The sequence below is a fragment of the Cydia splendana genome, chromosome 17, assembly GCF_910591565.1.
Source record: "Cydia splendana chromosome 17, ilCydSple1.2, whole genome shotgun sequence".
Lineage (NCBI taxonomy): Eukaryota > Metazoa > Arthropoda > Insecta > Lepidoptera > Tortricidae > Cydia > Cydia splendana.
This window is the reverse complement of record NC_085976.1, coordinates 13221268-13247790: the sequence shown is the minus strand read 5'-3', so window position 1 is coordinate 13247790 and position 26523 is coordinate 13221268. Positions and strand designations below refer to the sequence as shown.

At 37.4% G+C, this 26523-nt stretch overlaps 2 protein-coding genes across 2 annotated transcripts in view; one reads left to right on the top strand and one right to left on the bottom strand.

The window, feature by feature from the left end:
• LOC134798836 (elongation factor-like GTPase 1) overlaps positions 1-26523 on the top strand; it is a 239909-nt gene that overhangs the window by 189137 nt on the left and 24249 nt on the right. The window lies entirely within an intron of this gene.
• Positions 2440-24680, bottom strand: LOC134798826 (protein giant-lens). The gene is made up of 4 exons (XM_063771212.1): positions 24407-24680; positions 5555-5679; positions 4952-5219; positions 2440-3663 (listed from the first exon to the last, which is right to left on the bottom strand). Exons 1-4 carry the CDS (start codon positions 24590-24592, stop codon positions 3418-3420), a joined length of 825 nt encoding a protein of 274 aa, XP_063627282.1. The 5' UTR covers positions 24593-24680; the 3' UTR covers positions 2440-3417.

The window sequence follows — 26523 nt, the reverse complement described above, 5'->3', positions numbered from 1 at the left end:
AAATAAATAGAAGAACTTTGACAGTCTACATGGTTAATCACATATCGCTGGCCCAATATTACAGGGTTCTATGTTACATTTTCAAGATACTTGAAATTCGACTTAATGTCACTATAACAAACGTTTAAATTTCAGTTCGATAAAAGTGAAACATACTTAGAACCCTGTTATATTGGGCCAGCGATTCTGTCTTTATAGTACTTTACAGTTTCAAACTACCTACCCATTAAAAAGAAGACGACTTCTTGTTTTTGTATGAATGATTTTTTTTTAATTTTCATAGGTCTTATTTTCTCTCGCTTACCCATTATAATTAACTCCCTGAATATGTTAAGCACACGTGACCGATATCATTGTAATGAGAATATATTGAATTAATTACCATTCAGCGTGAAATTTGAAGTTTGCGCTCAATGTAGGTCAACTTTAAATTTATGTTTAATTTAATTAAGCAAGCTTTTGGAAAATATTTACCGACTACGTTAATAAAAGCATGCATGAAGCCGACCACACGTTTGAAAACCGCTACAAACACAAAATGTCAGAGTTACGGACAGGTAAAATACGCGGAGAACCACGGGCACATGTGGCGGCTGTATGAGAAGAACCCTAAGATATACGACAAATTTATAAACGTGCTACTACTACTAACCTCAATTAGCTAATAATCAGACATCGTAAATTTTATAGCATTTTCGGTGCAGCGGAGTGGTGTTAACGGAATTGGTATAAACAATTTCAACCCTAATGTGCTAATTAGCGTAAATATTAACCTTACTTTACCATTTCAGTTGGGATTATCTAACCGGATTAGGACAAGAAGAAGATGAATCAAGGTACTCGGTAATATAAGGTACAGCGTGGTTCTTGAGCGACGCAACGGTGAAGAAATAAGATGAAATGTAAACACTACACTATCATAGATTTCCTTTCAAATACCTAAGTTAAAATGGTTAAATATTAAGGGAGATCAATTTAAGTAACTTAATTCCTTTAGTTATTGAACTTTGTAAACAATGCCATTTAAAAAGCTATTATCACGTTTCGACGTAACGTAGAAATTTCACTAGAAATTTCTTATTTGTCACAGTATTCGATAATCTGTGAATAATCTCGTAAACATCGAAGTTACGTCAACCATTTTTATTGTCACGTTTTGGACAATGGTTAACTAGGTCTACTGTTTAACTGCGGCAGTTGGTAAGAAGTTTATTATACTTATTATATGGTAACCTGTGAACTGATTGATGTCTGCATGAAACCGATTTGAATTGTAATTGTAATTTGTTAATCTGAAAACTCAGTCAACTGCTTTACCAACCGCCTGAAATATATGTCATATATATGCCATGTTTAAAAAATAGGAAAAACGTTAAAAAAATTATAATTACATTTAATATCTTGGTTCGCTTAGCCATTATTTTTAAAGTGGAGATATCACGGACATACAGTTTACCTCATTCGACATATCTACCGTTTTCAAAGTTTACTTGTATGTAGTAAATAGAAAAGGGTCCAATACTAAAATTTCGAGACCTTAATAAAATAATGTTTGATATCGGAACATTTATTTATTTTTCTTCAATAATTTAACTTATGATTAAATTTATACATAAAACAAATAAGGAAGACAAATCACGTCAAGTTATCATTTTACAAACATGATTCATATTTACATAGATACAGTCTTCAGTAGTGCCTCGACTCCTGAACTTAAATACTTTGCAAATTCAACATAAGCTTCATAACGTATACTCTGTATATTTAAGTATTTAAATAAAAGTAAACAAAATGTACCCTCAAATGGCTTCTTAAGCCAGTGGAGGGTAGATGAAAACATTACATGATCAAATAATGTAGGTTGAAGTCAGGTCGTTCAGTAACTGATCCAGGCGTTTTTGTATTTGGTTGGTTAACCAATACATGTACCTACCCGAAAACGTACAAATTGTGTGTTTACTTTTATTTAAATACCTAAAGATACAGACTATAGCGTCATCTTACCCCTAATTTTCACTTTGCGACATTAATTTTCATTTAACATTAAGTTTCGGCTTAGAGCGGACACTTGCAAATAATTTCATGGAAATGTAGATTTTTTTAAAGTTTTGCAGTTCCATGAAACAATAAGAAAGTATCCTTTAATTTTGTTTAAATTAACTTAAGTTTAGTCATTTTGAATACTGGGTCATTTACATACTTATTTGTTCTTTTAAACTGGAGCTCGGCAACATTTTCTAACTTATTCCCTATGGTCGTCTCGTAATAAGGTTGTAAAAGGATATAAAAAGTTTAAAGATATTTTTAATCGAGTATAATTAAGACCACGAATATATCGCCATAAATAACAAAAACTATTAGACAATAGTAAACATAACTAAACAAAATAATGAAACAATTTTGTCTTCTTGACTGGAATGGAAGACTGGGAACAAACGCAACATATGGCAAGTAAATAATTAAAATATCAATAATTAATCTATACTAACCGTTTGGAATGATTACTTACTCTACAACTATTATTTACATAATAACTATAACAGAAACAATATGCGCGCCCTTACATAAGGGGAATTATAAAAAAGTCACACAAGATTTTTCATTTATTGTTTTTAGATTCCCTCTTTTTCAACTTGGATCACTTTTTTTCAACTCCCCATAAGTAATTATCAATATAACGTGAAATACGATGTACATTAAACAACACGATTTGTTCGTATTTACCCCAATTAACAAAGATTCAGCCTACTGAAGTTACGAAAAGAAACTTGTTATAGTTGTCAGTCACAATTAGCTGGTCTCCGTTATTGATTGGGCTATTTGTCCAGTTCTTATAAAATAATAGCATTAATAATAAAAAAAGCATTTCGAGCTGCCTTATAAGTTTTTGTACTAAACAGGTATTGAGCAAAGCAACCTTTACGGCTACCACCAGTTTGACACTGACATATTCGCTAGTGTGTGCGTAACTTACTTTCTATGCATCTCGCTCGTACTCGCATATTAGTGCGAGCGAGATGTATAGAAACTAAGTCACGCCGACGTTAGCAAATATGTCAGGTTGACACTGCTAAGGCAGTCGTGGTAAGGATACTTAGCGTCATTGTCATCAAAAGAAAGGCGTTCATAAAACACTTGTCGTTGTCGCGTGACTATTGTTTATAGTTGTGAATAAATCGACAAGCTTGTCTTATCCACAACGATAAAATATATAAAGGCAAATTCATATCTTGCTGTCGGATTTTTGCCTTCTAAGTTTGATTACGAATTGGTGCAATCGAAAATCGATTATATTTATGGTAATAAAATAACCATGTAGGATAGATTATTATATAATTGCACCGTACAGACAAAAAAATCGATAACAAGATAAAAATTCCGCGACTCAATTAAGCCCATCATAAAGCGTAATTATTTTCAGTCTTTCTCGCCCACAAACCGATACGTCTCTGGCGGTTCGGGCATGCAGTACCCGTGGTACGTGCGGATGTCTTCGGCCGCGTACGTCACGCCGGCGAGCACGCCCGGCTCCGTGTGGTGCCGCGGGCAGGAGTGGTCGCGCGGGCACTGGCAGATCGTGTTGGCGTTCACTTCGTCGATCTGCTCGTGACGACGGCGCACGCTGAACAACTTGCACGGCTCTTTGCGGGAACAACGTAGTCTCTGGAAAGGAGAAGGTGCTGTGAGTTGTGGTCTAATTTTTAGCTTTCTAATAGTTGGGACACCCTATTTGAACCCTTTGAATGCCACGCGTATCGTGTGCTCATCGCAAGTCGCAACCTTGTCGGGATACACGAAGGTTGATATTGGGCTGTAGCAGCGCGTGTCAGTGAACATCTTCAGCGGTCAAAGGGTTAACAGCTTGTTCAAGTATTTATTGAAATAAGACTTTAAAGAGTTTAATTTGAAATGTTTACATGCTACTCAGGGAAACCACTGGTGTCGGTAGGTTGAAACGTTTGCATTTGTTATCTCTTCTGTGAGATAGGAATGTAAAACCTTTGTACCAAAGGCAAGCATGGACAGGAAATTTGCCTAGTTAGATTTGATTCTTTGGAAAACTTTTTCCCCCTATTTCATTGCATTTTACCAAGCACTCATGTTTTGCTTTATATGTTTATAATTATTAAATTATTGCCATACAATAATAAAAAGCTCGTACTGTCGTCAGCGCCATCCCGCGACGACCGCGCGAACCAAAAGGAAAGTAAAGGCTCACACGGTATTCGTGCTCGCAAACTTGTGTTTGTGCCTCTGCTCTCCACCAGGTGTCGTTAACGGTGTCTTCTTCGACTAAATGACGAACTTGCAGAGGCAGAAGCTGCGTGACCACAGTAAATGGACAATGTCACTAACCTGTCGCCATTCACAATTTAGGAATTATCTTAACGTTTTATTCCACTTTTAAATCCCTTCTAATCCCAACAATTTTTTTTTTACTTGACTACGTTCACTCGACTCTGGACACGCTTTTACTAAATAAATCAACAGAAAGCGTTATTACGAATTGGCTAACACAGTAACCAGGCTGGTGCTGCTGCGCTCTTATAGCCTATCGTCACTTTGTCACACACATAAACCTTTCTTTGAAAATGAATGGATAACTACTCTGACCCTGGCGTGACGTGGCCTAGCGGTAAGACCGTGCGACTTTCAATCTGGAGGTCGCGGGTTCGAAACCCGGCTCGTACCAATGAGTTTTTCGGAACTTATGTACGAAATATCATTTGATATTTACCAGTCGCTTTTCGGTGAAGGAAAACATCGTGAGGAAACCGGACTAATCCCAATAAGGCCTAGTTTACCCTCTGGGTTGGAAGGTCAGATGGCAGTCGCTTTCGTAAAAACTAGTGCCTACGCCAATTCTTGGGATTAGTTGTCAAGCGGACCCCAGGCTCCCGCGAGCGAGGCTCAGGCGAGGAATAGCTGAATAAAACAAAAATCAACTCACGCTGATAGGCGAGCACGCAAACTGATACTGGTTGCCCTGCTCCCCGCCTGGCGTCGTATACGGCAGCTTCTTCAGCAGATACGTGACCGACATCTTCGGGCAGTGGCAGCTGATGATCTGCTGCGTGGCGTTGCTGTCAGGCAACGTGTAGATGGTCCAAGCCGGGTCCTTGAAGTACCGGCACTTGGGCAACCGCTTGACTGGTTCGCAGGTCTTGTATAGGGTAGTCTTGTCGGCGAGCGTGTGGTTGTCATCGGCGGTGAGTTCGCTGAAAAATTACGGAAATCATTTCTATCAAATGCTGCTTTCTCAGGAATAGGGTTTTTGGCAGACTAGTCTAATCAGTTTCTTTCAAACTGTCAAAGCAATTAGCTAAGTATACAAAATATTTTCGTGCATGGTGCGAAATATTTTATGTTAGTGTGGGGTAGCCTAAGAAAGATCTTAGGCTGTTATCTATCGCTACCGACTATAGGTAAGTCTTCGACTCATCGAAGACATTTTAACAGTTTTGTACCCTAATCCTTTGTAATAAAACGAAAAATGTAAACGAATCTTTGACGTGCTGGTGCATAAAATATTATTAGGTAAGTATTGAAGTACCTTGAGCACGGCCTGTGGCCCAGACACCGGCATTTCTTCTCCAGCCAGGGCTGCGCGGTGTCGTACAGGTCGACCTTACTGCACACCTGCCGCGGCCTGCACGCTGGCAGGTCATCCTCTGACACCTGGAATGAGAAACATTAACGTTAACATCAGTTACAGACTGAAATAGAATTTAAAATAGGTGCAATGAATGTAATGAAATGTGACTGAAATAGAATGTTATCAAAGAGTGACCAAGCCAAGCCCTCCAGTGATGGAGGCCGGATTGGAACAGGCGTCTTCAGCCTCCTTCCTTCTCCTTCCTCCTTCCTCTAGGCTACAGTAGGGTAGTCATCCTAATGTCTCGAGTATAATGCTATAATTCGATTTGTTCCCTAAGTTGTATCAGTTAAAGACTTAAGGATCGACACCACACCGCAGCGTAGAAGATTTTGACGCACCGTTTACGCAGCAATATGAAAGGTGGAAAAACAAGACGCTGCCATAAGCCGTAATTAATAAAAATACAATGTGTTGATGACTTCGTACAAACTAAACCTATTCAGATTTATGCATGTAAGGCTCTTATTATTCTGCATAAGTACAAAATAAGTAATTTATAATTGTTATGCAAAGTATAGTGTGCGCTGACGGCACGAAATACACAGTGTACTCGTATATCATGGTTATGTATATATTGTAATTAGTAGGCTAAGAAAGGCATAGTCGGGAGCCGAGAAGTTCTATATAAGACGTTTATTATTAACAGCCAGCTATTTATGGATGGTTTTATATATGTGATAAAATAACTGTCACTTTTTAACACCACGGGGTAGAAAGTGAAGGACACCGTTTTATCACGCTGTCACGTAGACAAGAACGACCATCATATCCGTACAGGTCAGTATATCGCCGCTATTGTACCTATCTATAAGAGCAATCCACAAAATGTTTGAATTTTAAATACAGCAATAGTCGTATGTTACTCCCACCATTTCACCTAAATATCTTGATTTACCAAAAATGGTATTAGCTTTTATAAAACTATTTTAAAATGTAGTCGAGTAACTATATTTTAATATTTCTTTGGTTATAAAATTACAAAAACAGTTTGAAAAGTTATGAAAACAACAGTTTCACCAAACTGAAGCTAAACTCAAAACAAAATGTCTTTCTATAATAGTCACAGAATATCGGCTCAATGTTGCCGGATTCAACTCGTAAAAATGTAGCTTAAATATGGCCCGGGTACATTGTAAGTTAACATTTATCGATTTGTCGCGATCGATGGCGCGTTTAATGATTCCACGCACATTGCCGTTAACATTCCAGGTATAACACTAACACTGCCATTCGCCTCACCTATCAAATTCTACGAGAAAACATTTTGTTTGCTACTATCGATTCATCCGTTAACGCTTTTTGAAATTCAAATCATAAACATCAACTTTAATGATGTGGAAACAATGTAGCATACTTTAAAAATATGGACCTGTAAAATTTAAAAAAATCCAATTCTGAATGGAACTCAGGTGTCAAAAACCATCGCCACACAACATAGCTTCATAAACATTGAATTAAATAACCTGCAAACATCCATTTATCAAACTCTGAATAGCCTTTATAGTGCATTCCGAAGACATATGTTTGTAAAAGCTTTGTGTCATTCACAATTTTAATAGCCTTCTGACCCAAAAGTCAGGTGAAAATCGCCACAAAAGATCGCTCGTGGGAAAAATGAAATGTGCAATCCATGTTGTTACACACCTGTCGCCAAGAAACCGATCATTATACCCCGTAAGATGTAAATCATTATCATTCACACAATACGGTCTGACACTCTACTTCCGAAATGGGTGAAGGCATATAAACGCCCTTAAGACATATGCCTTTTTGATTGGCGTTGAGAAACATGTGTGCTCGAAATCTGTTGTCGAAAAAAATATTTTTTTGTGACGAAAAGGACCATTGGTCGTACTCCGGAAGGAAGGCGTGCTTGGCAACCTGTTGGGCGTGGGAAAATTGACACTGAGCACTACCTCAGGGTTGCCTGCTACTTAGGGCATATGCAATAGATTAGATTAGATCAGCGGTTCTCAATCTTTTTTTTTGACGGAACCCTTTTGGAAAGCGAAATACTTGATGGAACCCTACAATAAAACAATAGTTTTTAGAAGTGTGTTTTTTGCATAGTAAAATTTTTCGAGGCGACTAAAGCATAGTGTTCTAAATTCTTGCGGAACCCCTGCAGGGGTTTCGCGGAACCCTAGGGTTCCGCGGAACACACTTAGAGAATGGCTGGATTAGATGATTTATTTCATGAAAGACAATTACATAATAAGTTTGCATTGATGTCAAAAATATAAGAATTTCTATCATGATCGTCAAAAAAAACAATAATGAAATAAAATTATAGCTCCAATAAGGATTGTTAACACAATTAGAATAAGAGTAAGTAGGTAAATACTTACAAATCCAAAATATAAATTCACAAACAGAATAAGTACAAATAATATCTCCCAATAAGAATCGTTTAATATGTTTAATTAACTTAGAAATTGTCAGGTAGACTGATGAAGTTTTTGTAACCGGAGTTTATCATCCCTTTAAACTACAACCAAAAATAGTACAACAAACTCTTTCATCTTGTGCCACTTGAGATAATGCTTAATTAAGGTTACCTATAATATACCCGTATACCCATTGTAAATATTATAATACAGGGCATAGGAATATAACTATAGAACATAGGTTGTTAACAATTGACATATGTACCTACCTACACATTTTCTTTAAGAATCCAGTAAATATCGTACTTAAAAATCAGAAAAGGCTTAATTTTAATATTTATCTACCAAACAAAATTTATTGAAATTTAATTCCTCATAACCATAATTGATCGTCATCATCATCAATATGTATCATAACTTATCAACGTTAAAAATGCTTTGAAAACTTTCCATCACTAATTCTGTTTTAGTTGTTATTCCCTCCTCTTTCATGCAAGTTATTTTACTGCCAGGTACAACACGACATATTTAGATCGAAACTACTAGGTACAAGTGACAACCCTAACAACTCGGAGGTTTGAAAAAAACTGGTGTTTTTTCGTTGTTCCGGATATACTTCCCGTTTCTTGTTGCGATAGATTTCGCGGAAGCGGCCCGATCTTACCGGATACAGCCCTTTTGTGTGCGGACAAAAAGCTCCGAGCCGAGGAACACACTGCACAATGTTGACTTACTTCACGTGTGCCTCAGTTTAAACGGGCGCCAAGAATTTATGTGAAAAAACGACTTTTCCGTTTTCGTAACTCGGCACAGGCAGCATGTCAGTACCATTCTGGGTTGTCAAATAAGTCCCTTAAATAAAAATTTACCCTCCCGTAGTAAATGGACCAGCCAAAATGTATGAAACAGCCAAATTTTTTTTTCGCGATTTCGGGGTTGGTCGCATAGTGAACATTGCTCAGTATAATCCCAAAACCTCCCTGGCAACAGGAATGCAGTTATTTTTTAGCCACCCTGTACAGCGGCTAATAGGTCAAGTAACAGTGGCATCTTTTGATCACGTTATCGAGTTAGTCAAGACAAGGCAAATGCCAAATTGAATCAATCGCTTAATGCTTTTCTTTACCCATTACAAAGATTATCTCAAGCCGCATTAAGATATCTAATCGAGACCATCGCGTGTACCTAATTTATTCATTTGACTCGAGACACTGATTTTTGTAACGACCTCCCATTTGTAGCTGGGAGGCTCGACGGATGTTGTGTCAATGATTTTTTGGAAACGTTATTTGAGACCTGACCGGGGGCGACATTTGCGTTTTCGTCCTTTTCTAAGTCGTTTTGAAAACCAGACGTGGCCCACCACCTTTTGTATCCATGAGATATGGACCGTACAGTTTTCATGATAAGGTTGTTTTTCAGTTGCGGTGGAGGCTGTGGTGCGGGGGTGGAGCGGGTCGGGAAGCGAGGTATCCGGTCGCCGGACAGGTGGCTTGCGCGCGCGCCGCGCCCACTCTAATGAAATAATTTGTTACCAGCACCGACCGACCTTCCACAACCGTCCTACCGCTATCCCTATCCCCCACGTGCTTTGAGCACTTTGCCGTCTTACTCGCACGTATCTTTGATTTAGTACCTACTTTATTGTTAGTTCGTTTAGTCAAAAGTTAAACTAATTTATTTTCTCTTTATATTTTTAAGCGTCGTCGTGAAATAGTTAAGTAGAAGGGGCATTCAGTGTTGGAACTAGACAACAGAAACTAATAGGTAGTTCCTATTATCTAGTTCATTTATATTTGCTACGTTAGCTTAGCTCCACTTGAAATAGGAGATTCATCGACAATTTTCATCCTTTCGTAGTTAACATCTATGTACATACTCGATACTCATATCGATACTTATATAACTTAATTGTTTACCGACGTCTGTATATAATAATTAATATGTCACACTACATACCTACTTGAAACACTCAGGTTGAGCATTGCTTGACTGTCAGAGAATGGCAGTTAATAATGTTAATATTAAAAAGAACTTTCAAAAACCATCCAAGCCTAAATGAGTTAATTTATGTTTTATACTTTACTTAGGTAACCATTAACAGCTGGTTAGCAATCTTCACAAAATGGACGGTCAATGTCAAATCCCTTACATTTTTTCAGGAATGTGATGGTTAAACGTTACTGAAAGACGACTTAGTCGCGTTTTAAAGTGAAATTAAAATGCCCATATTGAGTACCTATAGATGCCATTATTTAATAAACTCTTTGGTAGAACTATATATTTCTACCTAGCTAATCGCTCCTTGATTGGTGTATTAAGTGCAAATCACTTAAACGATGTTAACAACCGACATTTCCCGCTTAGAAATTGCGTATATAAAATAAATGTGAACCATGTTAACAAGAACCGTTCAAAATCAAATGCAAATTAAATCCTTTAGGATATTTTTGCATCATATCAAAAGGGCACAGGAAACGACGAAATTATTCAATTAATTTGTTGTTGTTAAGTTTTTGTGGTTGTTTAATTATAAAAGATTTGGGAGCGGATTCGCCTCAGGCGCGGACGGACACCCGACTCTCACACTGCAGCACTGCTTCTAGAGCTTACAGCTCAGTAAAAACCAATGTATCTGTTACACCGAAATCCGTACTAACTATACGTGATCAGAGACCGAGCTTAAACTGGTTACCTTTAAATGGTTGACTCGGTAAGTCAATATAAGAACACTTTTGGTAATACAAGTAGCCAACAAATTACGATTACACATCGCCACTGGTTATATCAGCCGCAATCTACTTTGCCTCTCTTCATCACTTTTTATCATACGTTTTTAAACTCTGATACGTACTGCTCAAGGTTAAATTAAGCATGTTACTCTCGGTTAGCTTTGGTAGATGACTAAACATTATTTATTACAAGATGTTTATTACGAGCGTTATTAATATGAGGCCTCGAGCACTTTTTAACTGCTTTTGTTAGCCTTCATTGGGTACGAGTACATGGGTGTTCAATATTACTTATGTATATAGATATTGACAAACTGGTTTAAGAGCTTATATTTTTTAAGTCACCGCCAAAATAACACCTCAACTTATTTTGTAGGCACGAAGTGTGTTCTTGATTTTAGACTGCTTGAGCTCCCGAAGACGCAAGTTTTGATGACGTTGGACTTGCATTTGTCTTAAGCTGTCAGCAATGTAAATCCTCTTTATTGGTGTCCGACCGAAACCGACGGTGCGATTTTGCTGACACCGAAGCTTCGGCCACAACATGATTTTAAGTTGATGCCGAAACTTGGCCGACCACTACTCTTCTCTCTCTCTTTCCATCCTGTTAACCCTGCTGGGGTGTAGGGCTCGAATCTTTTTCTTCCACTGACTCCGGTCCTGGGCAACTTGGGTAGCCTCCTCCCACCCCATCCCCAATACACCCAGCTCTTACTTCACAGACCGGCGCCCAGTAGATTTAGGGCGACCATGATTCCGTTTGCCGGGCATCGTCCAGCCGACCACTATACACTACCAAAAATACAGTTTCGGCGTGGCCGTAACCGTAAGATTCGGCGGTTTTTTGGCCGAGACTGAACCTTCGGCTTAAACATAACCGAATAAATGGTGATTACTAAGGAAGGGTTTTGACCAGATTTTCAGAGTTGTGGATGCAGTTTTGCTACAATAACGAATGGTTACATACGTAACTTGACTGTGAAGTTAAGACGCCAGAGCCTCTACCATCAGTTTTAACATTGACATAACGCTCACGTCTACGTAATTTACTTTCTGTACATCTCGCTTGCTCTATTGCTCGCATATGCGAGTACGAGCGAGATGCATAGAAAGTAAGTTACGTAAACGTGAGCGTTATGTCAATGTCAAAACTGGTGGTAGCCGTACAGTTCGTAAAGTCTGTAGTGAATATTACATGCGCATATTTTTGTAAGAAATCGCTGAATATAGTTGTAAATGAAAACTCCATACATTCTGAGATGATCGGGTTCTATGTTCGGCCCCAAGTTATTTATTATCACCCAATATTGTTTCATTCCATTAGCAATCGAATATAAATTTACAAAACGGATTTCGAATATGACTTTGTAGGATTTGATTTGTAACCTTTTATAGTTCTTAATTTTACTATTAAGAAATTGAAATATCTACCTTCATATTTTTACCCCCTGATTGATATTTAGGCTGGTGTCTATTTGTTTGTCAATCGATTTTTTTCGATTGAGTTAGAGTTTCTTATTCTGTAGGTTTCTACGTAAACAAATAACGTAATAAAAACAGAGAATAGTGACATTGGATTTTATCCTATAAAATAGCTCTACTAATGAAAACGTATCAGAATCTGCCACCTTATATAAAATCGACTAAAAATGAATACCGGCGCATTTCTCACCTACGCAGGAATTTATTTTCTTCAAAGCATAGGTATAGGTACTACTTAACAGAACCCTTATGGCAATACTTGTCGTTCTTCCGTCCTGTTTTCTCCCGCAGAAAACTTCTCCGGAACTTTAAACTACTTTTTCAAAACCTATTTAATAACTACCTGGCTTAATATTCTATTGTATAAAAAAATTACAAAAACGCTACATATTTCCGATAACGGAGTTACATTTTTAAACTTCACTTTACCTCTATACAGGGTAGCTAAAAAATAACTTGTTTTGGGATTATACTGAGCAACTTTTACTATGGGACCAAAACCGAAATCGCGGGAATTGAGTTATGTTTTAGCCACCCTGTACACCGACGAGCATACACGGTTACACGCACTCACAGACTCACACGATCCATTGTAGCTTCCATCCGGAGGGCCCATTCAAGACGCACGTGGCCAGCCCTCTGAGACGGATGCTAACCTAAGACTTGTTGACGGCCATATTCAACTGGCTTTCTGACAGCTCGTGACATTGCACAGGCTCAGTGACAAGCCTGTTAATTCTAGTGACAATGTAACATTTCGTCCATTGTTATCCTATCCTTTCAATGATAGGGTCGTTACTTAATTAATGGTAGGTAGGTATAAAATTACAGCAGACGGTTTTACATAGGTACCTGAAATTAACGTTTTTAGTTGGGCCTCCGTTAGCTGACGCGGGTGCCATTGTAGGTAAAATCCGTCGCACGCGTCCGCGTCAGCTATTCTGTAACCCGCTGACCCGCTCCGTGCAACCGTGCCAGCTTGCGGACGCCCTTATCAATTGATAATCAAACTAGATATACTATAAACTACTTTTTTTTATTGTCTTCTCTCAAAAGTTGAATACGAGTACTTAAGTACTACCTATTCACAGACCAAACGAAAAGAGGGTGAGTTGTCTGTTTGGGAAAATCTTCAACGCAATAGGATAAAAAGATGTCTCGGTTGAAAGGGTTTTATTTTTCAAGTGTTTCTGAATGCTTCGACTATCCTTTACTATTTATAGTCGTTTTGTTTCCTCTCGTCTTGAGTACCTACACAAAAGTATGTTCCGGTTTAATAAAATAGTTTGAGTAAGTTCCTTCAACTGATGTCTTTACACGATTTCCGTCTAAGTTTTATTTCATACCCGCAACACAAGCCTTATTGCGCTTACTGTAGGACTAGGTCGATCTGTGTAAAAATTGTCCTATAATATTTACTTATTTATTTTATTTACATGAGAATGTTCACTCTTTTCTTTTGTATACTTTGAAACTATAAGTAAACTTGCATTTCGAAAGCTAAGAGCTCAGTTTCTCAGGGACTTAAAAAAATAGATACAACGTTAAAATTATCAAGTAAAAATTAAAGCTATAACTGAAGAAATAAATTAATCTTTTTAATTAATGTATATAAATTTGCAGATAAAATCTTATTTAGTTTGTTGGAAAGTCTTTTTTATCATTGCGTAAAATGTTAATATCGCCGGTGACAGATGAGGTAACAGACAGATTATTTTATAAAGTCACGAAATAGGCGTCCATAGGCTACGGTGACTGCTTACCATCAGGCGGGCCATATGCTTGTTTGCCACCGATGTGGTATTAAAAAAAACTTAGCAAGTATCTAACATACTAAACTTTGTATAACTTTAAATATGTCACTTCCATATTAAATATATTAAGAACGGGTCACTCACGTATTTTAAGTCGAAAAACGCCAACCGAACCGCCAACGCAAGCTCCTGATGATACTCCTCGGTACGGAGTGAAACATGTCGAGCGTTTTTCGACTTAAAATACGTGAGTGACCCGTTCTTAATATATTTAATATGACTGTCTCTAATATGGAAGTTTTGTTATTAAAATATGTCACTTCTATTTCTTACCAAGCCACTTTCTTTAACCGTTTCGTTAAAAGTAAAATAAGAAGGAGTGTTTTTTGTGCCCGCGTAACACAGGTGTCCCGTCCTTTTGGGGTCCTGTTGCTTTTTTAAAAACTTGCGCCCTATACACACAGCAAGTTCTTATTTAAAAAAACTTGTTTGTCGTCTCTGTGAATAAAAATGTTGTTATGATCTTATGTTGGAGCAACGTTTAGCGTTGCCGTTACGATTTTGCATTGACTATGTATTACAAACACACACAGCTAGACACATAGCCAGAAAGAAAAAATGACAACCTGGAAATGCTTCTGGTAACGGGAAAAGTCCAAGGATGGCGACCACGTGGAAGAAGCCCAATGCGATGGACAGATCAGATCCGCGAAGGCACAAAGTCTAAAATCCACGATGCACTGCACACTTGGAAGGAGTTAGTCCACAAAATAATTCGTGGAGGCCACGACCCTCAGCAATGAGGAATACGACACAAGGAGGAGGAGGATGTATTACAAAAATAAGTACATTGAAAGATACTCAACCTACAACAGTACTGTATACAGTACAGTACAGTAAAGCACAGTACAGTAGAGTTAGTAAACCTAAAGTATTTCTATGCAAGTCCCTTCATACTCTCTCTTCTTTAGAATCAGTTGCACCAATATGTCAGCGTCTTTGTAGTTCGAAAATGACTGTAAGATCTCTATTGGCTGCTCTCATCACAATGTGTACCAAGTAACCAGGGATATAAACTTAATCAGATCAGATTACAAGAATGTAGCAAAAACTACCAGTAGCGGTTATGGTCGCATTTTTATCACCTGTCATGCCATGCGTCACTTTCGCACTTACTATTTGTTAGAACATGACAGGCATGATGACAAATGATAAAGAACCGACCATCTTATCCCTACAGGGATATTAACTTAATCAGATTACAAGAATGTAGCAAAAACTACCATGTTGCCCTTAAAAAGAAAATTCACATTCTCTGCTCCTGTGTTGTGGACCACTAATGTCAAAAAGAAGCACCTATCTAGGGCGACACGTACTGCAACCCTATGAGGTACAGAGCATTACGGCCCAAAGAATCTGGAATTTCCTGGATTCAATGGGCATTAGTAGTGAACTTTAAAGGGCCGTCACAATAGATCACAGCTTGGTCGACGTGGCACTCAAAGGCCCACAACATATATATTATGGGGGAATAATAATAAAAATAAAACATATTTGGTTGCCATGTGCATCTGCCTTTACCATCAATTGTTGGCTCGAGCCCCGAGCTCGTCCCCGCCGAGGTCACTCTTTGCATTCACTTTTCTTTACTGACGCATGTCTCGGCCTTTTTTTGTGTCCGTACCGAAGCGTAAATTATCTCATTAAACCCATTGATCGGAGCCAAGATTTGTCTAAATCCTGTCATCACAAAAAGTGTTTATTCCGATAAAAAGTTTAAGCGCTGTTAGCTACCGTAACGTGGAGGGGTGCTTCTCGAAAGTAAAAAACCGGCCAAGTGCGAATCGGACTCGCGCACGTAGGGTTCCGTACCATTACGCAAAAAACAGCAAAAAAAAATCACGTTTATTGTATGGGAGCCCCACTTAATTATTTATTACTTATATTCTGTTTTTAGCACTTGTTGTTATAGCGGCAACAGAAATACATCATCTGTGAAAATTTCAACTGCTTAGCTATCACGTTCCTGTTTTACAGCCTGGTGACAGACAGACGGACAGCGGAGTCTTAGTAATAGGGTCCCGTTTTTACCCTTTGGGTACGGAACCCTAAAAACAGAAGCGGTTGTCGACTTAATTTTTTGACTGTTAGTGACATCGCAAAATTTGTTAAATAGCCACGAAATCAGCTTGAAACCCACTATTGCCGGTGTTATCGCCAAAACTAAATTGTGTCAATATGGATCTAGAAATAGCACGTGTTCAGGATTAATTTATAATAGAATATCAATAAAGTAACAGAACTATGAGTTAGTCTATCCCTCTAACATTTCTTACTTCGATAGGAGTAAGTAAGTAAGTAAGTAAATATTCTTTATTGCACCAATAATTATACATTTTACATACATGTAAAACTACAAAGAAATTTTAACGGAAAAATAGAACCAGGTAACAACAGGCGGTCTTATCGCTAAAGAGCGATCTCTTCCAGACAACCTTTGGGTAGGAGGTGTCATTTAATCACGTAATATATTCAACACACGCTGAATAAAATTAACATTAACTTAATTGAAATATTCGCAAAGAACTCCGTTACATGACTAGAGTATTCATATACATATGTTGAAAGCAATGTTCTTTAATATAAAATTTAAATAGCTGCTTGGATAGCCTAGTCAATTAGGATGTTAATCGTGAAGGTATGCCCATTGTTAAGGCCATGAGAACTGTTTAAAGTTAATTTCATTTGTATGATAAAATAATTTATATGCTAAACTGTCTAGTTTATTCTGCACGCTAACAGAAATGTAATAAAAAGCTTAACACACACAGGTTTACTGTTCACTTCCGTACTAGTACGGAATTTTTGAGTGGGTATGGAATACGTTACACTTCCTTTGGAAGTAAATAAAAATATTTGTTCCCATGGGTAATTTCCTGAATTTTGTTAGTTCACACAATTGTATTTGCCACTTAATTCAAAATGTTAATTTAACGATAGAAAGAAAATGAATAAATATTTCATTGGAAAATTTGAATGAACTACTTAACTTTGGACAATTTTACGATTTAGACTCACTTGTATTAAGTCACTCGCGCGTAGTACTATTAGTTATTCTGTGCTCGCGCGACATGTTTCGGAGAGCCTAGGTCTCCTTTCTCAATGTTAGTATGTCTCACAACAGTTTACTTACTTAACTTCCTAAAAAATATTTTCGTGAACACGCCAATAACTTGGCACTGGCAATTTTCTATATTTGATCAAATTTGCATGGTGATTATCACTACATACTTACTTATTCAACAATAATCACCTAACCAGCCAGGTTAGGTTAGGAATATTGAATATAGCGAGTTCACAAATACGAGACAAGACTTGCAGCGACGCGGCGCGGCGCTAGCTCCAGTTACCGAGGATCCATCGGATATTTGTTCAAGCCGACACATCCGATATTGACTTTATCGATCTACCTACTTGCTGCTTATATGTATGAGTACGGTACGTACGTTATTTATAGTAAACAAGTAGCAAAGCGACATCGACAAGTAAATCCATACATAGATAGATGCTATAGTATTTGTAGGTATGTAGTACCTAAGTGGAACACAACCTTTTTCGCTTGCACCGATTCAAGTAAAAAGCTTGAACTTGTTACGTTATTACGTGCTTAGAAAGTGTTATGTTCTATTATATTCTATCATACACTCCCAAAGAAGACTAGATACCTAGCCAGTAGTGACCACGATTAGAAAGATCTGAGACAGAGCTATATGTTCATGATAAGCGTTATCTCTGATTTCACCTCGGTAAAAAATACATTTGAAACCTACGTTATATCTTATGTTAGCCAAATATTCCTTAACTTTCTTGTGTTAGGACTCTGACTCCCAAATCGCGCTTAATCCCCTGAGCCGATTTAGATGACATTTGGTATGGAGATAATTTAAGGCTCGAGGAAGGATATACCTATACATATTACAATCATCATTATCATCATCTTACTCAGACGAAGTCGCGGGCAAAGGCTGGTAAATGATATTTATGGGTCTTAATACCATGGACAGGAAACATTGTAGCTCGATTACTTCTTAATTACTTATGGTCTTATAAGTATGACTAAAATACGACACGCGGCTTCCGTCAACGTAATTACTTATATCGCAGCCTGAAGCAGAGGATGTGACTTTCCTCTATAAGTCTATTAGGAAAATCTGTAGCTATAGTATTAGCTTCCTGAGTAAGGAACTGAATGTTTTGCTTCATTTTTTCCCAGTGGCCTAGTAATCCATTTAAAATGATTGACGACCAGTGAAGGGAGTGTTCATGCAATTTCCGCCGATCGCATCGGCTAAAATATTAAAAACACATTAAATCGTATTAATATTTTAGCTAAGATTGTACTATAGCACTAGTACGATCGACCTATAAAAAATTCAAAAAACATTGTTAATTAGCGATAATTGATGACATCGCTATTATTTACGAAAATTGCCATTATGTTACCATTTCGTCCGTTAAAACACACCAGTTAACACGTATGATTGACTCGTGATTTGCTGTCGGTAATATGACTTCTCAACGTACAATAGAGATAGCATTGGGGGCTTCTCTTCATCGTATAATTACATATGGAGTTTCACAAAATAATCAAAGAATGTCACATATCACTTATATTGAAGTGCCTATAGCAAAACTTTCCGGCGATTAAAGGGGGAGAGCTTTGGAAACCTTTGGCTGGGGGATAGATAAAAAGAGGACGCCTGTGGATAACGCTCATTAAAAAAGGCGTCTATGAACTTATAAAAATCAAGGGCATTTCAACTATGTACATACCTACTTTCTGTACCTACTGTAGTTACAACTTGTTTAGCTTTAGGCTCAACTTTATTGGCAGTAACCATCGTGCGGGCCGGATAATTCAGGCCAATATAATGCGACACCCGATATGCCCACATTGTCAACACGAGTGTTGCACTTGCCTCTGAAGCTATTTTGCGACAAGTGATAAATCGACAGGGATGTGATTCGAGTTTCGTTTTCCATACTGTAAGCAGTAGGCTAGACTAAATATATTATAACATTGACGAGTATAAGCCATGTGGCTTCTTTTTGAAAAGGGACATCACCGAAAACCATTAAAAATGCTATTCGACTAGATTAGACAAAAATTATGTGAACTAATCATATCTACCTATACGGCCAGAATTTGTAACATCAGTTTCACGGCCAAATCAAACCTTGATTGACATCGAATACGAGTACGAGTATGAACACGTCTTCAGATAGGTAATGCTATATAGTCTTCTCTCAAAAATGTTCACTACGACCGATATTTGCACTGCTTGCAATAATTCCTCGCTATTTTGACCAGATCTTCGGCCCACCGCCTTCTATGTATCTTTGAATACTCGAGGTCGGTACTCAAAAAACGTGTTGTCTCGAAGTACGTCGATTCTATAGTTCTCTGAGATATACTTAGTACATTTACACACGCAAGGCTATAAAAGATTCGTAACTTGCAAATTGTTATTACATTAACCGTTTATTGCCTCATTATTCCATAACGTTGCGTCAACTATAATGAAATTTGATATCAAAAACATTCGCAAGCAATTTAGTTTAAAGACTTCACCTTCCATTCCTGTTAACTACCGACTGTAGTACTTACGTAATAAAATACAGTAGGGTAATCGAGGTTAAATTAGTATTTAACAAACAAACAGTGGCGAGTCTAGATCAGATTACCTACGTTTAAATTCGTCGCCATTTTACTCTTATCGTGGATGTAAAAAAGATTAGCCTATTTAAATGTTAAAAATGTTGGCATTATAGGTTTAAAATCAGTCTAACGAGTAGTTAGAGTCAAGGTTTTCATTATTTAGTAGATAAGAGAGTTACTAACAATATTTCATAATAAAGAGTGTAAGTACCTAATATATTCACAAAGGCTATATATTCAAAAAGTCAAGGGGCAGTCCGATTAAATACAATTTTTTGTTGCACTATGTTCTTACAGATTCGATTTGTCAATGCTAAGGAAGGAATGGATCTTGAACGGTCTATATCACAATCATGGTATTATTGTAATTTTGTATTGTCTGATTTGTAACAATATTGAAATGAATCTTCAACTTTTTCCAATATTTTTTTCGTCAGCTCTTGTGAATCATTTGTACTAAATTAACAAATTCAGTATTATTACTTCTGTGTAGGGTTTATAGCATAGCACTCGATTTTTACCGAACTAGTCCTTAGCATCCATGTAAGCTTAAGTATATTATAAAAACCATACTCGTCTTAGTCGACTTTCGACTTGTCCTAATGATGTAGAGTTTGAAGAAAATCCAATGGATATATTTAGATTGGAAAATTTCACATAAATCAATAAAATATTTACCACACGATTTGTTTTATCGCCATGAGTAAATATATTAACTCAAAAACCGCTTCGCATCAATCATTTTGCCAATGTAAAAGCACCACAGTTTACTTTTGATGGCCCTAAAGCCTAAAAAGTAGTAGTCTTATTTACGACCCCGATTACGCAACCCCAAACTGTCGGCATTTGAAACTTTAAAGTCTTTTCGAGTCTTTAGATAAGCTTTGTAAGTGAGGAGGTGTGGCGGCGGCTAGATGTGAAGGCGAAGACAGTTTTGTTATTCAAATTTCAGCCAGTAATAAACTCCTTTTTCATAGGCCGTCGGCTTCTTTGACCCTCCCAGACACTTCATGCCTGATTATTGCGAAAATTAACAATTGCCAAGACGAAAATGCATTGTTGCGGTGTCTTATAGAATGGGTGTGTTAGATAATGCCTCGGAAACGCTGTGAGATTATGAAATAAAAGATAAAGTTAGAATGGAAACATTCGTCGATTTCTTATCGCATCGAGAACCAAATGTTTATTATAAAAAGTACCAACCAGTTTTGAAATGAGCATCAATGTCATCAGGCATTCTGACTAAGTTTTGTATTTATCATTGAAATGTATCTTAGGTAGGTACCTACAATTTACAAAATTCACGCAACATCATCATCAGGATGATCTCCAATTTAATATCATGCTAGTAATGGAATGTGTAAAATTAACCTTATCAACTATAAAAAGACGTGAATATTTTTATGCAAGCCCCCTATTGCATTCCTTCAACGGTTACCGTTAAGTTTGAAACACGACGTTTTTTTTTTCACCGAATCCGTGCACACAGGCCGTAGCCGTAACTCATCGAAGCTGTCAAGATAAGAATGAGTGAATGAACACCTGCCGCCACCGGTGTTACGCGTGCGCCCACGCACCCATTCAGACAATTCCGATTTTAAAAATTCCCATTCACTCACCAGATTCCAATCCTAAAGCTCCAAGACTTAGAGTTGAAAACCCAACGGCTGCAACAAACGTCTTAAAATGTAGACTTGTAGAGTAGAACGAAGACGATTATCCCCTTTGAAATTATTATAATGATTATCAATTTTTTTTATTGAAGACTTGACATCCGGATTTATTTCCTCTCATTTTCGGGCGAGGAATGTAATCATTATATTACAGCTACAATTTTGTGAGAGGAAATCGATGGCGGGAAATAATTACGTATTTGTTTGCGGATGTTGTTGTCTCAGTAATTTTCTTTTTATTTCCAACCTTTTCGTTTGACATACCTTTGAATCATAAAGTAAGCTGAATTAAAGTTTACGTTTCTTAGGCCCACTTGCACCATTCCACGTACTAACCCGGGGTTAACCGGTTAAACCTGGAGTTGCCATGGTTACCAGTACAATTTGGCACTAATAGTTTAACGGTTTAGCCGTTTAACCCCGGGTTAGTGGGATGGTGCAAGTGGGCCTCAGTGTGGTAGGTGTTTTTCCAGTCTTAATAGCAGTTGTAAATGCTGTCATGCATGTCATGCTGTTTGTCATAGATTAGAAGTTTTTTGTGATACGTAATTAAGCTAGGCATAAAATTATTCATATGGTTTATCCATATAAGAAGAGGTATCCATAAATATTGACGGAAGACTGTCTACCTGTCTGTCTTTCTGCTGTCTGTCAATCTGTATCCTTTTCCCGCGTAATCTGCTGCAATTTTATTCATTAACCAAAGGTTAGTCTGATATGAAGTAGTACTAGTAGTAATGGATAGTTTCCCGAGGAGAACCTATGGAGGATACCTTATTTTAATCTCTGAGTAATTCCGATATGCCCCGTGGTATTCCCCATTTAAAAGGGGAGGTAGAAGTGTCGACCTACAGTATGTCTATAGGTTCTCCTCGGGAAACTATCCATTACTACTAGTAGTAGTACTAATACTACTTCATACCAGACTAACCTTTGGTACGTAGACACGTACCGACAAAAAATCAAATTTTTAAAGTAGCTTAATTAATTATTTTAGAGGCCGCCTAAGCTAAGTTTGCACCGACTTGAACAGGACAAAGTGAGGAAGTGTTATTATAAACGCCATATTTTCATAGTGATTTGACATTTATTAATGATGACATTGCCATGCTTGGCCATTGTAAATCACATGCAGAGATAACTTGGTCCGGTTCTAAAGTCGTTTTACGTCATGATCAGTCAATTTAAACCGCGTATTTTAATATCACGTTAAAGTTAAAACGGTTTTACATATATAAACTACCAGATTTCCGGACACTTCGTCATATCAATGTTAATTTAATCTGGGAGACCGAGCTATGCTCGGAAAACATATAAAAACTCTAAAATGCGCATTTTCCCAGAGATAAGAACTAAGCTAGATCGATTTTTTGCCCCCCAAAACCCCCAATTAGCAAATTTCATCGAAATCCTTAGGGCCGTTTCCGAGATCCCTAAAATATATAAATAAACAAAAATTGCTCGTTTAAAGGTATTAGATAGATAAACTACCAGATTTCCGTATATTTTGTCATACCACCGCTATTAAGGATTCTCGGTATGATTATTTGATTAGTCACGGGGGCCAGTGTGGCGTGTTTGTGAAATTTAACCGCTCGTTTTATACTTGTCAGTTTTAATTGATCTAATTGGTGGGAGGATTCCTTCGGCCGTATTGGAATAGTTGTACGTAGTTAATATTACGTCAATACGTGCGTCATTTAATATTTTTTCTTACAATGTTACCAGCGATTGAACTTAATCTAACCTGAAATATGCCAGCGTCAAAGGGTTGACTGATTTAGTAATAACCAGATCTAAATCGTGTTTATCAAAAGGAGACAGTAGTACATTTCTCCCTTAAGAACAGGGAATTCATTCGCTTAGCTTAGGCCTTTGGTTCCGAACTTCCGAACACCTGGGGTCAAAAACGCCCGTGGACTCCGTGGAGGAGCTATTCCATGGTGTACAGAGTTGGCATCTAAATTTCGTTTGTATGTACGTACGTGTATTATTGATAGCTTGAAATCATTTTACATTAGGATTGAAATCAGTCTCTCTTATAGGTCACAGGTGTAAGGATATTGGTAATGTTAATAATTCTAGCTTTGCCTCATTAAATCAAACCGAACTAGGTATAGGATTAATCAAATATGAGAAATTATGTAAAACTCACCCGAAAATAAAACCCCAATTATCATAACTGAGGCAACTCTAAGGACTCGCACATCAAAATCTGTCGACCGTTTGGGCTATAGGGCGGCCAACGGGCAAGGAACAAACATACAAACATATATGAACTAATCTTCATCTTCAATTCATCTTTATGAAATAAACACATTAAAGAAATACATAAAATAGATACCTGCAAACTATGTGGTTATCGACGAATAATTCTTACAGGAATTAACGTGTCGGTTTACTTCAATGGAACTTACACATGTACCATGTACATAATATAGGTACGTACAATGTATATGTTACCTAGGTTACTAACCAAAATTAATGTTCTTACAAATAATTATTAGCTTACTATAAGTATTAAACGTATATGACTAACGACTTGCATCTTTGATTTAAGGATTTCCTAAAGTAAGATAACTTAAATAATAATTTACTTCAAAAATGTCCCCTACTGCATTGGGACTAATACATATAGGTATATGCCTATAAATCTTTCAAAGCTCGTTCCATCGTCAGATTACATACAGTTCTGACAAGAACTCATGAGTCCCAGGACCCAGGACTCAGGAGGTTTCGGATAGAAAAACGATTTTAGGTATCGTATAAAACAAACTTGACGTTTTAATTATTTACAGGTTGTTCACAGTGATATTTTATATTTATAAAGAGCAAAATAACAGCATTTTAAGCAAGAAATATTCTAGTTCCAATAAAATCAATGAAAATAAACGTTACTTTAAGTCATAAAAAGTTATTAGAGCTGCACCGAAACGTGGCAATCTCAATAACACCTAAAGATCAAATTACTGTTTCCAATTCCGTCATAAAAAGACTTACCCCAGTCTGGTATAAAATCTTGAGTCCACTCTTAAAGGGAGGCACGGGTCGTTTGTGCGGCAAAAATGGTAGTTTATCCGGCCTCCTCAGATGTACCTCCGCCGAGGGCCTGAAGGCCTCCAAGGGCGTCCTGATGACGCCCTGCACGCAGCACAGCCAGGCCAGGGTAACGCTGAGCACTTGCATGGTCTACACTGACACTAGATGTCGCTCGGAGGTCGGGCGGGCGAAGACTGGCGTCGGCCGCGCCGAGGCAGGTATGAGTTGGCCTACGCGCCCGGTATAACCACCTCCGACCGTTGGTCTTGATACTTTGAGTAGCTTGAAAGCCTTACTTTTGATTTGGACTGATTTCTGTCATAGTTTTTTTTTTTTTCAAGTTTTATGATACGGATATGATGTTGAATGATACCTACAAAGCACCAAGTTACATATAATACTCTACACTACTATATAATAACTTACACTATTAAAGTCTTTGTTGCGTCTGTTTAACGTGACGTGAAGTATTCTACATGGGATTAAGAAATTAGTATGTAGTGTAGAAGATATAATGGACAAAGTATAGTTGTTGTAAATCAATCACAATTATATTTATTTTTAGCTTTTTAAAGCAGTCTATCATAGTAGGTACCTAACGATTTGTAAATAGTAAATTTGAAAATCTTGCTTTTTTGTTTCAGGTAAGCAAAATGGCAGGAACCTTAAGATTACATTGGCGTAATTTAAATTTAAGTACTATAAGTATGAAATATTGTGTCTTAAATATTTTCTACTGCCACACAAGAATGTGTCTTAACCTTGTGAAAAGGTAAGTGACACGAATAATGGAAAGTTCTAACTTTACAACGTGCAACGTTATATTTTTAAAAAGCAATTCTAAGTCGTGATCAATTAGGAAATTAATGAACATTTTTCAAAAGCTCGGAAAACGTCTGTTAGTATGAGAAAATAATTGCGTCTTACGAGGATCAAGACCGTTTGCGGCCGCGCGGGCCTGACTTCCTACCGATGATGTTTTTCTACACAATCTTGTTGCTCTGATATAAAGCTGTGTCCACTATCGGCGCCAACTTGAACCTAAGCTTGAATTAAGTTTTTTTTTTGTATATTGCCGCGTTACGTTGGTCTGTGTACCTGTAGTGTATATGTTATGTAGATACTTATGTAAAAGATAACATTTTGTAGGTTAGGACAGTTTCGTATTTATTGGCCATTAAAAATGTAGGGACTCCTTCAATTATCAAGACTTACTGAACGCGTCGAACAACTTAAACTTGTTTCAACTCGCTAATAACAAAAATCTTGTCGTGACATTTACGATGTCTTTAACGTTCATTTGACAGCAATGGAATAATTATACATAAAGTAGGTAGGTACACACACACCTACCTATATGTGGTTTAACCGTTTGTCGTTGTCTTAATATAAAAAAAAATCCTAATAGCATATTCAAATTATCTAATCTTTTAACTTACGTATTATGTTATGATACTATGTAGATTCAAAAAAGGATTGCGTATTAGTGGATTCACCTTAAAACCGTTGATCACCACTACAACTTCAATGGGCACTCAACAAAACAATGCCATTCAAGTATTTCGTAGAACACGATTTCAAGAAATTCCATTGTCTATACAGTATAACTCAGCTTTATCTGGCGTCTCGCTCGCTCCCATTCACTGTCCTCGCGCCCGCATGAATGAACCGCTTCTTATGAATGAACGGACAGTCGCTATCGTACTATACATGCCTACCTGCAGCTCGTAGCTATACATATGTTTTTTACGCGCAAGGGTGTGATTCTGACTGCTTACCGAGGACTTGCTAGAAAGGCTCTAGAGAACCACTTTAAGAGCGCTTTGGGATTATGCATAGTTGTTACAGATCTAGCTATACCGGTTTTGTACACGCGAGTCGCTAGCTCGCGGCAAACGGGATTACACCAAGCTATAAGGCCATTGAGAAATGTAGGGTCGACGTCAAAAATATGTTAAAACTTTTGCACCTTATCCCATTGTAATAAGGCGGAAAGTGTATACATATATTGAGTGTATGTTTATGTTGACTGAATACATATAAGTTCTAAAGGCCGTGGCACGTGTTTTGTTTTTTTT

Excerpts from the sequence above, each read along its gene's own strand:
- LOC134798826 (XM_063771212.1), bottom strand. The coding sequence starts at position 24,592 with ATGCAAGTGCTCAGCGTTACCCTGGCCTGGCTGTGCTGCGTGCAGGGC. Across the intron at positions 5,220-5,554 it reads GGCCACAGGCCGTGCTCAAG|CGAACTCACCGCCGATGACA; the intron begins GTACTTCAATAC and ends GTAATTTTTCAG. Across the intron at positions 3,664-4,951 it reads TTGCGTGCTCGCCTATCAGC|AGACTACGTTGTTCCCGCAA; the intron begins GTGAGTTGATTT and ends TCTCCTTTCCAG.